The 14,581-nt window shown below is 54.8% G+C and overlaps 1 protein-coding gene across 5 annotated transcripts; it reads left to right on the top strand.

Annotated features, from left to right (window-relative positions):
- Positions 1 to 347: 347 nt before the first annotated feature.
- PLIN5 (perilipin 5) lies at positions 348 to 12,882 on the top strand. Of its 5 annotated transcripts, none has more exons than XM_030936979.1 (9): positions 348 to 405; positions 652 to 721; positions 1,446 to 1,529; positions 3,532 to 3,727; positions 5,591 to 5,673; positions 6,213 to 6,393; positions 9,827 to 10,026; positions 10,587 to 10,700; positions 11,897 to 12,882. In XM_030936979.1, the coding sequence occupies exons 3-9, from the start codon at positions 1,467 to 1,469 to the stop codon at positions 12,446 to 12,448; spliced, it is 1,389 nt and encodes a 462-aa protein (XP_030792839.1). In that variant the 5' UTR covers positions 348 to 405; positions 652 to 721; positions 1,446 to 1,466; the 3' UTR covers positions 12,449 to 12,882. The 5 variants fall into 5 exon arrangements, with proteins under 5 accessions (XP_030792839.1, XP_030792838.1, XP_010365543.1 ...); XM_030936978.1 differs by having other exon boundaries at positions 1,446 to 1,607; XM_010367241.2 differs by lacking the exon at positions 652 to 721 and having other exon boundaries at positions 349 to 405.
- The last annotated feature ends 1,699 nt before the right edge of the window (positions 12,883 to 14,581 follow it).

The raw sequence follows: 14,581 nt of genomic DNA, 5'->3' as shown, positions 1-14,581 counted from the left end.
TAATAATAATTAATGATAAGAAAAGTCATCAGCGACTTGGCCAAGGTCACTCAACAGGGCCATGGTGGGGGCTGTGATCGCATGGACCATCTCCATGGCAACAGCAGTGAGGGTGACAGGTGGACAAACTTGGTATAATAAAGTATAATAGATCAATCTTTTGTATCCAGCGCTCCCGGATTGCTACGGCAACCGCAGAGCAGGGGGCTAGCCCAAGGAGAGGGCGAGGGAAGCCTGGAGCCACACCCCCTGGGCACGCCCCCGCATGGCCTCTCCCCATTGGTCAGTTCCGGAGTCCCCCACTCCGCAAGCAGATATAAGACGGGCGGGGCCGATGAGCAGGGGGTGGAGACTTCAGCGTGGGGTCAGCGGAGACACCTGGGGTCTGAAGCCGCTCGCGCACAGGTGAGTGCCCTGAGGGCGGCGTCCAGGAGCGTCCCCCGGGCTCAGGAGAGGAGCTCCAGATAGGGTGGTTGGGCGAAGGTCCGGCGGCCTGGGACGGGTACGACGGGCCAGAGCAGGTGGCTGGGACCCTTGGCCCAGTTGGCCCCAGCTCAGGACCCAGTTGGGCGAGGACCAGGCCTCAGAGGACGTGGGGTGGCAACCGGAGGGATCGCAGGCGGCAAGTCGAGCTCCCCTCTCTAACTCTAGCTGGCTGCGTGACCTTGGGACCAGTATGGACCTGCTGCGTGCCTCAGTTGCCCTGTCTGTCAAATGAGCTGTGAGTGGACTAGGACTCAGCAGCTACCACCTTCAGCCGTCCGGGGTGCTTGGGCAGTTCTGGGCCCAGGCAGGGGCTGCAGGGGTAGCAGGGACCTCCCCCATCTAACAAAACAGGAAAGAGCCCAGAGAGGTGAAGGCGCTTGCCAAAAATCACACAGCAGGCCAGGTGCAGTGTCTCATGCCTGTAATCCCAGCACTTTGGGAGGCTAAGGCGGACGGATCACTTGAGCCCAGGAGTTTGAGACGTGCCTGGGCGACACGGCGAAACCCCATTTCTACTAAAAATACAAAAATTAGCCGAGCATGGTGGCACGTGGGTAATCCCAGCTAACTGGGAGGCTGAGGCAGGAGAATCACTTGAACCTGGGAGGCAGAGATTGCAGTGAGCTGAGATGGCGCCACTGCCCTCCAGCCTGGGCAAGAGAGAGATTCTGTCTTTAAAAAATAATAAATAAATAAATAAAAATAACACCGCAATTAATGGTAGCATTTGAACCCAGGTCTCTCTCACCTCAGACACCATGCTTCAAGTCACTCCAGCAACCCCACCTTGCCAGAGGCTTGTTATTGGACACCTTCTGTGTACAGAGCTCTGGACATGCATTGTCTGAGCCCCGCAGAATGCCCCATTATTCAGATGAAGAAACTGAGGCCCCAAGAGGTTTATTTGACAGGATCTGACGCCTGGGCAGGTGCCCCCCTTACTCAATCCTGCCCTGCAGGGTGACCCTGTTTGCAGCACGATGTCCGAAGACGAGGCGGCTCAGATCCCCAGACCCAGCGGCTCAGATTCCCAGACCCAGCAGGTGAGGGCTGCCCCTCCCATGGAGCGGGGACACAAGGAACTGTGTGGGACAGTCCCTTCTAGGAGCGTTTCAGGCCAGGTATCCTGCCCCACTCCTCTCCTTGCTGGGAAAACCTGACTCATAAAATATTTTGGTCCATGGAGGAGATGGTCTGTTTCCTAGTGGGGGTATGAGGCCCTGGGAGGGGAGTGTCTCTCAAAGACACCCAGCTGGCTTTTGTGGCTCCTACCCGACCCTTTCCCTCTCCTCTGATCCCTGGGTCTCCACCTGTATCCTTTTGTCTTCACGTCCACCATCATGGCGCCCTCAATAACGACAACAATAGAGCAGCAATCACTGTATCAGTTGCAAGAGTTTCATGTATATTGGCTCCCATCACAACCCTAGTAATGCATTTCATAGATGGGGAAACCAAGGCACCGAATGGTTCAGTTCCTTGCCCAAGTTCACACAGCTTGGAGGCATGTGAACCGGAAGTGAACAGAGGCCATTGTGCTCCAGGGGCGGTGCTCTGAACCCCCAAACTGTAACATCTCCTCCCTCGAGCAGACAGATCACAGTCGACCCTTTAACAACACGGGTTTGAACTGCACAGGTCAGGCTGGGCATGGTGGCTCACACCTGTAATCCCAGCACTTTGAGAGGCCAAATGGGTAGATCACCTGAGGTCAGGAGTTTGAGACCAGCCTGGCCAACATGGTGAAACCCTGTCTCTACTAAAAGTACAAGAATTAGCCGGGCATGGTGGCGGGTGCCTGTATTCCCAGCTACTCAGGAGCCTGAGGCAGGAGAATCGCTTGAACCCTGGAGGCAGGGGTTGCAGTGAGCCGAGATCACACCACTGCACTCCAGCCTGGGTAACAAGAACGAGACTCCATCTCAAAAAAAAAAAAGGCCAGGTGGGGTGGTGGCTGCCTGTCATCCCAGCTAATTGGGAGGCTGAGGCAGGAGAATCTCTTGAACCCAGGAGACAGAAGTATGCAGACCTTTTCCAACCAAATGCAGATCAAAAAATACAGTATTTGGCCAGGTGCAGTGGTGCATGCCTATAATCCCAGCATATTAGGAGACTGAAGCAGGAGGATCACTTGAGCCAGGAGTTCAAGACCAGCATGGGCAACACAGCAAGACCCCATCTCTATAAAATAAAATAAAATTAGCTGGGCACAGTGGTGTGCACCTGTAATCCCAGGTACTTGGAGACTGAGGTGGGAGGACTGCTTGAGCCTGGGAGGCTGAGGCTGCAGGGAGCCGTGCTTGAATCATTGCCCTCCAGCCTGGGCAACAGAGCAGGACCTTGTCTCTATTGAAAACAGAAAAATTGTGACCAGGCGCCGTGGCTCACGCCTGTAATCCCAGCACTTTGGGAGGCTGAGTTGGGTGGATCACCTGAGGTCAGGAGTTCGAGACCAGCCTGGCCAACATAGTGAAACCCTGTTTCTACTTAAAAAAAAAAAAAAAAAAAAAAAATTGTAATCCCAGCTCTTCGGGAGGCTGAGGCAGGAGAATCACTTGAACTCAGGAGGCGGAGGTTGCACTGAGTTGAGATCGCACCATTGCACTCCAGCCTGGGCAATAAGAGCAAAACTCTGTCTTAAATAACAATAATAATTGCCAGGTGTGGTGGCGGGCGCCTGTAATCCCAGCTACTTGGGAGGCTGAGGCAGGAGAATCATTTGAATCCAGGAGGAGGAGGTTGCAGTGAGCTGAGTACTGGTGCCACTGTACGCCAGCCTGGCGACAAGAGTGAAACCCCATCTCAACAAAAGAAAACAAAATTGTAATGCTCCGTGTACACCATGGGAAGAGGAGCCTGTGAGTTAAGGAACCATGACATTCTCACATCCACATGTATCTTCACTGCCTCTACATGGCGGGGTGTCCATTACTCTATCCTTCCACTCTCACATCCCTCGTCCTGGCCTAGAGAGGGGAAGTAGGTTGAGGTATGGCTGGGGCCTCTCTTCCCCCAGGGTCCCCCTGATGCCAACCTTTCCCACAGAACGTGGTGCAGCGTGTGGCGGCTCTGCCCCTGGTCAGGGCCACGTGTACCGCGGTCTGCGATGCTTACAGCGCAGCCAAGGACAGGCATCCGCTGCTGGGCTCTGCCTGCCGCCTGGCTGAGAACTGCGTGTGTGGCCTGACCACCTGTGCCCTGGACCACGCCCAGCCGCTGCTCGAGCACCTGCAGCCCCAGCGTGAGTGCCCCAGCTCGTTTTCCCAGAACTGTGGCTTGCCTCCTTGTCCCATCCTCCTTGGTCTATCTGCATGACATTCCTGGGAGTCATCTTCAGCCCGGCCACCTGTCCCACTGCCATGCCACCTCTCCTCAATCTCTGCACTTAAGTCCCTCTTTAATCTGATCACCAGCTGGGCATGGCAGCTCATGCCTATGATCCCGGCACTTTGGGAGGCCGAGGCAGGAGGTGTCACTTGAGGCCAGGAGTTCAAGACCAGCCAAGGCAACATAGTGAGATCCTGTATCTCAAAAAAAAAAAAAAAAAAAAAAAAAAATTCTTTAAATCTGGCTGGGTGTGGTGGCTCATGCCTGTAATCCCAGCACTTTGTGAGGCTGAGGCAGGCGGATCACGAGGTCAGGAATTCAAGACCAGCCTGGCCAACATAGTGAAACCCCATCTCTACTAAAAATACAAAACTTAGTCAGGTGTGGTGGCAAGCACCTGTAATCCCAGGTACTCAGGAGGCTGAGGCAGGAGAATTGTTTGAACCTGGGAGGCAGAGGTTGCAGTGAGCCAAGACTGCACCATTGCACTCCAGCCTGGGCAACAGAGTGAGACTCCATCTCAAAAAAAAAAAAAATATATATATATATATATATATGTGTGTGTGTGTGTGTGTGTGTGTGTGTGTATGTGTATGTGTGTGTATATATATATATATATACACATATATCTGATCTGATCCCCTGCCAGGCATGGTGGCTCATGCCTGTAATCCCAGTACTTTAGGAGTCTGAGGCAGGTGGATCACTTGAGGTCAGGAGTTCGAGACCAGCCTGGCCAACATGGTGAAACCCCCATCTCTACTAAAAACACAAAAATTAGCCAGACATGGTGGTGGGTGCCTGTCATCCCAGCTCCAACAGAGGCTGAGGCAGGAGAATCGCCTGAACCTGGGAGGCGAGTCCCGGGTTCCAGATCCCAAGGGCCAGTGGCAAGCCAAAATTGTGCCACTGCACTCCAGCCTGGGTGACAGAGCTAGACTCTGTCTCAAAAATAAATCTGATCTCCGGCCCTCTCCCTTTACCTGTTTACTGGTGGGGCCCCTCCTCTCTGTCCATATTCCATTTGTCTCCCTGTTCCCCCTCGTTTGTTGGCCTGATGTGCCTTGGGTCCATTTGTCTCTCCAGGCCCCCTCCCCTCTGTGCCTGCCTCTGCCTGTCCTGAGCCCTGCTGCCTCCGCTCTGCAGTTCTCACATCTCTGTGGACCCCTGAGCCGATGACGGGGTGGGGGGGGGGGGGTGGGGGAGACTATAGGACCCTTGGCCTGTAGTCTGACCCATGAAGAGGGTCACCTGAGGGTCCCAGCCTAGCACCTCCTCACCTCCCTCTCAGCCAGCTTCTGTGACCTTGAGTCTGTCCGCTGGGCCATCTGAGCTGGGCACAGCTGCAAAGTCACCTTGGTGCTGGGAGAACAGGGCGGGTGGCAGGGCCCAGGCAGGAGAACAGAGGAGGCAGTGCCCGACCCAGTGGCATACCCACACCCTCAGGGCCCCCAGTCTCACCTAGGGAGGCAGCCAGGTCCCCCTGTGGTCTAAGCCTTCTCCGCATCTCCCTCTGCTAGAGTCTGTCTCCAGGAGCCACAGGGATCTGCCCCAGTGTCTTTGTGGCCTCTTGCTGTAAGGTCTCAGGAAGCCTGTCCCTCTCCTGGTGTGGGATCTCGTCTCCATCACTCTGTTTTGTCTCTCCCTGTCTCTCCTGGTCTCCTTCCTTCTCTGTCTCTGCTGCTCTCTCTAGCATTCCCTCCCTCTACAACTCTCACTGTGTCCCTATCTCCCTCTGCATCTCCCCGAGTCTCCTTGCCTCTCTCCCTCCCTTCAGTGGCCTCCATGAACAGTCTCGCCTGCAGGGGCCTGGACAAGCTGGAGGAGAAGCTTCCCTTTCTGCAGCAACCTTCGGAGACGGTACCCCAGATAACTAGACGTGGGGACCTCTAGTGGGGGCAGGCCAGAGTAGAGGCGGGAGGGAGGAAGGGATGGTGCCAGCCAGGCTTTTAGTTAACTAGAGAAAAAACAGCCAGGTTAAGATAACTGCAATATATATACACACACACATATATATACACACACACACACACACACATGTGTGTATATATGTATATATAGTATACATGTACATGCATGTATATATGTATATATAGTATACATGTACATACATGTATATATGTATATATGTATGTGTATATATGCATATATAGGTATAAGTGTGTATGTATATGTGTGTATATATGTGTGTGTATATATATATGTATTGCTAGTAAGGGCGGGTAACTGCCTCAACACCCTCTGAGGGAAGGGTTTTATCACCCCTTTTATAGGGGAAACTGAGGCACGGAGCCAGGAAGAAGTCCAGGGATCTTTGAGTCCCAGCCCCAGGGAACTAGGGTGGCAGAAATGGAGCTGGAGTCCCGCGGTGCCTGGAGTGGGGGGGCCCTTCCTTCCAGGTGGTGACCTCAGCCAAGGACGCGGTGGCCAGCAGTGTCACGGGTGTGGTGGACCTGGCCCGGCGTGGCCGGCGCTGGAGCGTGGAGCTGAAGCGCTCCGTGAGCCATGCCATGGACGTTGTGCTGGAAAAATCAGAGGAGCTGGTGGATCACTTCCTACCCATGACGGAGGAAGAGCTCGGTGAGGACGACACCCTCATCCCTAACCGCTGAGTCCTCCTGCCCAGTCCCATCCCCCTGTGGTACAGATCAGAGAGGTCTGAGACTCACCCAAGGTCACACAGCAGATCAGCAGGAAACACAGTACTTGAAACCAGGCCGGTCCTCCCTCCCAGTCACTTTCATGGTCTCCCAACCTGCGTCCTGCCAGGAGTCAGAATACCCAGACCCTAAGGGCGTATAGGGCTTTTAGACTCGAGGTCCCAAACTGGTGGACCCCCAAATGTCCGTTCAACGTGTTTTAAATATTTTCATTCTTGGCTGGGCGCGGTGGCTCAAGCCTGTAATCCCAGCACTTTGGGAGGCCGAGACGGGCGGATCACGAGGTCAGGAGATCGAGACCATCCTGGCTAACACAGTGAAACCCCGTCTCTACTAAAAAAAATACAAAAAACTAGCCGGGCGAGGTGGCGGGCGCCTGTAGTCCCAGCTACTCGGGAGGCTGAGGCAGGAGAATGGCGTAAACCCGGGAGGCGGAGCTTGCAGTGAGCTGAGATCCGGCCACTGCACTCCAGCCTGGGCGACAGAGCAAGACTCCATCTCAAAAAAAAAAAAAAAATTGTCATTCCTTGCATGCATTTAACAACCAGATTTTGCATTACATGTCCCAATTCTTGGCTTGTTTTGAAAAACTAGATGGCCGGGCACGGTGGCTCAAGCCTGTAATCCCAGCACTTTGGGAGGCCGAGACGGGCGGATCACGAGGTCAGGAGATCGAGACGATCCTGGCTAACCGGTGAAACCCCGTCTCTACTAAAAAATACAAAAAACTAGCCAGGTGAGGTGGCGGGCGCCTGTAGTCCCAGCTACTCGGGAGGCTGAGGCAGAAGAATGGCGTGAACCCGGGAGGCGGAGCTTGCAGTGAGCTGAGATCCGGCCACTGTACCCCAGCCTGGGCGACAGAGCGAGACTCCGTCTCAAAAAAAAAAAAAAAAAAAAAGGAAAAACTAGACACACTGCCAGGCACGGTGGCTCACGCCTGTAATCCCAGCACTTTGTGAGGCCAAGGCAGGCGGATCACAAGGTCAGGAGATCGAGACCAGCCTGGCCAACATAGTGATAACCCCAGCTCTACTAAAAAAACAAAAAATTAGCTGGGCGTGTTGGTGGGTGCCTGTAATCCCAGTTACTCGGGAGGCTGAGGCAGGGGAATCACTTGAACTCGGGAAGTGGAGGTTGCAGTGAGCTGACATTGCGCCACTGCACTCCAGCCTGGGTGACAGTGCGAGACTCCATCACAAAAAAAAGAAAAAAGAAAAACTAGACACAGCCAGAATAGGGTCTGCCCCTTCAGATGGTTTGCTGAACCCCACTAGTCCCCAGTGGTTTATATCGTATCTACTTTGATGGTTTTGGTACCTGCCTGGCCCCGGAGACCATGCGAATGTCCAACCCCAGTCTTTCAGCACTGGAAGAATGTATGGGCTTTACCCCACCTTAGCAGAAAAGCAGCGAAGCAGCCGGCCGCGGTGGCTCACACCTGTAATCCCAGGACTTTGGGAGGTCAAGGTGGGCCGATCACGAGGTCAGGAGATTGAGACCATCCTGGCTAACACAGCGAAACCCCATCTCTACTAAAAACACAAAAAATTAGCCGGGCATGGTGGCGGGCGCCTGTAGTACCACCTACTCAGGAGGGTGAGGCAGAAGAATGGCATGAACCTGGGAGGCGGACCTTGCAGTGAGTCGAGATGGCACCATTGTACTCCAGCCTGGGTGACAGAGCGAGACTCCATCTCCAAAAAAAAAAAATAAAGGGCAGTGAGGCATTGATTAGGTACTACTTGTGTGCCAGGCGCTCCTGAATATTTTTTTTTTGAGACAGAATTTCACTCTGTCACCCAGGCTGGAGTGCAGTATTGCGATTTCAGCTCCCTACAACCTCTGCCTCCTGGGTTCGAGTGATCCTCCGGCCTCAGCCTCCTGAGTAACTGGGATTACAGGCATCCACCACTACACCCGGCTAATTTTTGTGTATTTAGTAGAGATGGGGTTTCGCATGTTGGCCAAACTCCTGACCTCAGGTGATCCGCTTGCCTTGACCACCCAAAGTGCTAAGATTACAGGTGTGAGTCCACCACACCCAACCACCTATTTTTTTTTTTTTTTTTTTTGAAATGGAGTCTCACTCTGTCGCCCAGGCTGGAGTGCAGTGGTGTGATCTTGGCTCACTGCAGCCTCTGCCTCCAGGGTTCAAGCGATTCTTCTGCCTCATCTTCCTGGACAGCTGGGAATAGAGGTGCATACCACCACATCTGTATGATTAAAAATTTTTTTGTAGAGATGGCGTCTTGCTATGTTGGCCAGGCTGGTCTCCAACTCCTGGGCTCAAGTGATCCCCCTGCCTTGGCCTCCCAAAGCGCTGAGGTTACAGGTGTGAGCCACTGTGCCTGGACTACAATATGTTCTTTTTTATTTTCACCATGTCTTGTGTGGATTTTCTTTTTTTATTTTTTCATTCTTTTTTTAATTTTAATCTTTTTTGAGATGGGGTCTTGCTCTGTTGCCTAGGCTAGAGGGCAGTGACATGATCATAGCTCACTGTAGCCTTGAATTCCTGGGCTCAAGTGATCCTCCTGCCTCAGCTTCTCAAGCAGCTGGGACTATAGGCACATGCCACTGTGCCCAACCCTGGCTAATTTCCGTATTTCTTTTTTAGAGACGGGGTCTTGCTATATTGCCTAAGCTGGTCTCAAAGTAATCCTCCCTGGGCTCAAGCAGTCCTCCCATCTCGGCCTCCCAAAGTACTGGGATTACAGGTGCATGCTGCTGCACCCAACCTATATGTTTTAAAGGCTGCATAAAAGAATGGTTAAGCAGGCCGGGCACGGTGGCTCACACCTGTAAACGCAGCACTTTGGGAGGCTGAGGCAGGCGGATCAGTTGAGCTCAGGAGTTCTAGACCAGCCTGGCCAACATGGTGAAACCCCACCTCTACTAAAAATACAAAACTTAAGTGGGTGTGGTGGCGCACACCTGTGGTCCCAGCTCCTCAGGAGGCTGAGGCAGGAGAATCGCTTGATCCTGGGAGGCGGAGGTTGCAGTGAGCTGGGATAGCGCCACTGTACTCCAGTCTAGGGGACAGAGTAAGACTCCATCTCAAAAAAAAAAAATGGTTAGGCAGTTTGGGGCCAACGTGCCTGGGTTCCAATCCGGGTCTGCTTCTTGCATCTTGCAGGATCTCACCTCTCCCTTGCCTCAGTTTTCCTCCTGTGTAAAACAGGACCCACCATAGTGCCTACATCTTAGAGTTTGGGTAAGACCAAATGGGTTGATGTCAGTCAAGGGGAACTGTGAATGTGGGAACCTGTGGCTCCTGTACCCAGAGGTGGGAGAGCAGATGTGGAGGGGGTGGCCATGCTGACCCTGCCCTGTCCCCGAATCCTGTCCTCCAGCGGCACTGGCGGCTGAGGCCGAGGGCCCGGAAGTGGGTTCGGTGGAGGATCAGAGGAGACAGCAGGGCTACTTTGTGCGCCTGGGCTCCCTGTCAGCGCGGATTCGCCACCTGGCCTACGAGCACTCTCTGGGGAAACTGAGGCAGAGCAAACACCGTGCCCAGGACACCCTGGCCCAGCTGCAGGAGACGCTGGATCTGGTGAGAGCCCGCTGCCCGCCCCTGCTCCGGGACGCAGGCCAATCAGTATGGATTGAGCGCCAGCTGAATACCGGATCCCGTGCTAGCCTGAAGCGGGAGGTGGAGCTGGGTGCAGCTGTCTCCAGCTGTGTATGTTCAGCGCTGGGGGAACCCGGACCTGGAGGAGCCCAGGGGTGTTATGACTCTGCCTGGGGAGTCAGGGAGGGGTTTTGTGGAAGGAGGGGAAGGAGGAGCTGGAATTTAGAGTGAGTTAGGGTAGGTCAGAAGAGAGCCTGTCTCTTCTGGTGCCCTCCTCATCAGAATCCTCCCATCCTCAGCTCTTCCCTCCCCACAGCAGCCACCAGAGGGCACCTGTGAGCCCGAGTCAGGTCGGTCTCTTCTCTACCCACAGCCCTCTATGGCTCCCACCTGCCTTGGGGTCCAAGCCCAAGTCTTCCCCACGGCCCTGCACAACCTGCCTCTGTCTCCTAAATGCTTACTGAGGCCAAATCAGTGGTCCTGGACCCCACCCCCACCCCCAGATCTCTCAGCTCTGAAGACCACCATCTCTATCCTTGCAGATAGACCACATGCAGTGTGGGGTGACCCCCACCACCCCGGCCCGCCCCGGGAAGGTGCACGAGCTATGGGGGGAATGGGGCCAGTGCAATCCAATGACCCGCCGCCGGAGCCAGGTGAGACTTTCAGGGTACCAGGTGAGACCGCAGGAGTGCCAGGTGAGGTGGTGTCTGCCGCCAGGCCACGGAGGAAGACGGGGAGTGACGGATTGTGGATCAGCCCAGTGCTGTCGGGGACCCAGCTCAAGCTATCTCAAACCAAGTGCTGAGTCAGCTAGTTGAGGTGTCCATGGGGGGAAACTGAGGCAGGTTTAAGTCCCACTGTGTGTTTATTTTATGTATTTATTTTGAGATGGAGTTTTATTATTTATTTTTGAGATGCAGGGAGGTGGGGGGAGAGGGGGTGTTGGCCCAGGCAAGCAGTTGTCCCTGGCTTCCCGCTCCTTCTCTTTCCCAACCTCCACATTCTCTCCCTGAACCTAGAGCCTAGAAACCATGTCTCCACCTTCCACTTTATTTATTTATTTATTTATTTTTTGAGACGGAGTCTCGCTCTGTCTCCCAGGCTGGAGTGCAGTGGCTGAATCTCAGCTCACTGCAAGCTCCGCCTCCCGGTTTTATGCCATTCTCCTGCCTCAGTCTCCCAAGAAGCTGGGACTACAGGTGCCCGCCACCTCGCCCGGCTAGTTTTTTGTATTTTTTAGTAGAGATGGGGTTTCACCGTGTTAGCCAGGATGGTGTCGATCTCCTGACCTTGTAATCCACCCGTCTCGGCCTCCCGAAGTGCTGGGATTACAGGCTTGAGCCACCGTGCCCGGCCCACTTTATTTTTGTTTATGATTTATTTGAGATGGAGTCTCATTCTGTCGCCCAGGCTGGAATGCAGTGGCACGATCTCAGCTCACTGGAACCTCCGCCTCCTGGGTTCAAGTGATTCTCCTGTCTTAGCCTCCTGAGTAGTTGGGACTACAGGAGCACACCACTACGCCTGGCTAATTTTTGTATTTTTGGTAGACACGGGGTTTCGCCATGTTGACCAGGCTAGTCTTGAACTCCTGACCTCAGGTGATCTGCCCGACTCGGCCACCCAAAGTGCTGGGATTACAGGTGTGAGCCACCGCACCCGGCCCCATTGTGTCTTTATGAAGGAGACCGAGGCAGGGCTGGGTCACGTTCTGTGTCTATGGGGGACAGGACTATGAGGTCTATGAGACAGGTTGACAGCCCCACTGTGGGTCCATCAGAGAAACCGAGGCAGGACAGCAGTCCTCCTGGGCGTCCGTAGGGGAAACTGAGGTCCCTGCCCCCTGCAGGCAGAGCTGGAGACGCTGGTGCTGTCCCGCAGCCTGACGCAGGAGCTACAGGACACGGTAGAGGCACTGGAGTCCAGTGTGCGGGGCCTGCCCCCCAGCGCCCAGGAGAAGGTGGCTGAGGTGCGGCGCAGCGTGGACGCCCTGCAGACCGCCTTCGCTGATGCCCGCTGCTTCGGGGACGTGCCAGCGGCCGTGCTGGCCGAGGGCCGGGGTAGCGTGGCCCGTGCATACGCCTGCGTGGATGAGCTGCTGGAGCTGGTGGTGCAGGCCGTGCCACTGCCCTGGCTGGTGGGACCCTTTGCCCCCATCCTTGTGGAGCGACCCGAGCCCCTGCCTGACCTGGCGGACCAGGTGGATGAGGTCATCGGGGGCCCTGACCCCCGCTGGGCGCACCTGGACTGGCCGGCCCAGCAGAGAGCCTGGGAGGCCCAGCACAGGGATGGGAATGGGGATGGGGACGGGATGGGTGTCGCCGGGGACATCTGCGAGCAGGAACCCGAAAACCCCAGCTGCTCGGTCAAGCACACCCTGATGCCCGAGCTGGACTTCTGACCACATGGGCCAGTGGAGGCTGGGAGGAAAGGCCGCCTGCACGCCCAGATCCCTGCTGCCCCCTGCTGGCCACACGTAAGCACGCGGTCTTGGCCTTGATCCTTCTGTGGAATCAGACCCAACTCAGGATCCCTGACCACCTTTTGGTATTAGACTCTCCCAGTTTTTCCTTGCACACATGGACAAAGGGGCCCAGGGGCAGCAGGACCTCGAACCCAATTCAGGCCAACTTGAGCCACGAGCTGGGTTCTTCACCTATGTCCTGCTCCCCGGCTCCATGAAGCTAATCCAAACCTTTCCAAGAGGCTGGGCACAGTGGCTCATGCCTCTAATCTCAGCACTTTGGGAGGCCGAGGCGGGTGGATCATCTGAGGTCAGGAGTTCGAGACCGTCCTGACCAACATGATGAAACCCCGTCTCTACTAAAAAATAAAAATAAAAAAAAATAGCCAGGCGTGGTGGTGTGCACCCGTAGTCCCAGCTACTTGTGAGGCTGAGGCAGGAGAATTGCTTGAACCCGAGAGGCAGGAGGTTGCAGTGAGCAGAGATTGTGCCACTGCACACCAGCCTGGGTGACAGAGCGAGACTCTATCTAAAAAATAGTAACAGCCTCCCCAAGAAACAAACACATAGTTTGCCCAATGCCTTCTGTTTGGGGCTTTGAAAAGTGAGCCCTGACTGGGTGTGGTGGCTGACGCCTGTAATCACAGCACTTTGGGAGGCCAAGGTGGGAGGACTGCTTGAGTCCAGGAGTTGGAGGCTGCAGTAAGCCATGATCTTGCCCCTGCACTCTTGCCTGGGTGACAGAGCAAGACCTTATCTTAAACATTTTTTTAAAAAATACTTTCCAGGGAAACACACCTTTTGCCCTATTTGGAACTTTGAAAAGTGAGTCCTCCTCCTCCCTCAGTTTTTACATCCTGGACTGGTGGGTTCCCCAAAGATGCCCGTGGGCTGTGTTGCTCAGCCTGCCACACCGCTTGCTTTGCTGTTTGAGATTTGCCCCCAGAATAAAGGTCCTTTTTGTTGTTGAAAGGTCCATTGTGTTCCAGCCAGGGTGGATCTCAGTCCCAGGGGGCTGGGGGCCACGGAGGTGTGTCACTGGGGAGATGGAGAGGGAGGGGGTGTGTAGAGCCAGGGTTCAGGATCTGGAAGAATGGTGCTTCTGTGACCTGCCTATCATCCTGTCTGGGATCCATCATTACTGCCCAGCCCACGTGGGGTAAGCATTGCAACTTAAAATTAGTCGGGCATATGGCTCACACCTGTAATCCCAGCACTTTGGGAGGCTGAGGCGGGAGGATTGTATGAGCCCAGGAGTTTTGACACCAACCTGGGCAACACAGCGAGACCTTGTCTCTACAAAAAATTTTAAAAATAGGCATGGTGCGAGCCTGTGCCCCAGCTACTCAGGAGGCTGAGGCAGCAGGATCACTTGAACCCAGGACGTTGAAGCTGCAGTGAGTTTTGATTGGTAACCACTCCACTCCAGTCTGGGTAACAGAGCGAGACCCTGTCTCTAAAAATAAACAAGAGCATCGCCCCTTCGGTCACATGGAAGCTGTTCTCATCTTGGTACAGGTGAATTTCGTGGAAATTGCAGGGAGCAGAACAGAAGGGGAAGGAGTCAGATGGGGCAGCTGTCTTCCCACTTCCTGGTCGTGCAGGAGCTGGTCTTGCTGTGGTCTCTCCAGCTGCGCTGGTCAGGATGGGAAGACAGAGGCAGGGCAAGGGCCATGGGCTGGTCTCGGGGGTTCCCTCCTGTCCTCTGACCGCATTTCTGGCTGCTCCATCAACTCCCCTGGGACTGGGCGGGGTGTTGGGAAACCACAGCGTGGTATGGTGAGGTCAGGGTGGCCCCTGACTTCCCTGGGACGTGGTCCAGAGGGCAGCTCTGGGATCTCCGACCACTTCCACCAGCCAAATCCACCTCCCTGCTCCTGTTCTGGCACTTCCCACAAGTCCCCACTGCCCACAGACCAAACTGTTCGCCTTCCAGCTTCCTCTTCCAGCCTGACCTGGATACTTTGCTCTATTCCCATTGAAGTGGGCACATTCCCACCTCCAGGCCTTTGCTGAGGCTGTGTGGCCACCTGGAATGCCCTTCCCACCCCCTATCCGTCCCTTGGACAC

Source organism: Rhinopithecus roxellana, chromosome 8 (genome assembly GCF_007565055.1).
Source record: "Rhinopithecus roxellana isolate Shanxi Qingling chromosome 8, ASM756505v1, whole genome shotgun sequence".
NCBI lineage: Eukaryota > Metazoa > Chordata > Mammalia > Primates > Cercopithecidae > Rhinopithecus > Rhinopithecus roxellana.
This window is presented reverse-complemented; position numbering and strand designations above follow the sequence as displayed.

Bases quoted from the DNA above. Each gene is read 5' to 3' on its own strand.
- PLIN5 (XM_030936978.1), top strand. From the start codon at position 1,467: ATGTCCGAAGACGAGGCGGCTCAGATCCCCAGACCCAGCGGCTCAGAT. The intron at 3,728-5,590 runs GTGAGTGCCCCA...CCCTCCCTTCAG, and splicing joins CGAGCACCTGCAGCCCCAGC to TGGCCTCCATGAACAGTCTC. The intron at 10,027-10,586 runs GTGAGAGCCCGC...CTATCCTTGCAG, and splicing joins TGCAGGAGACGCTGGATCTG to ATAGACCACATGCAGTGTGG.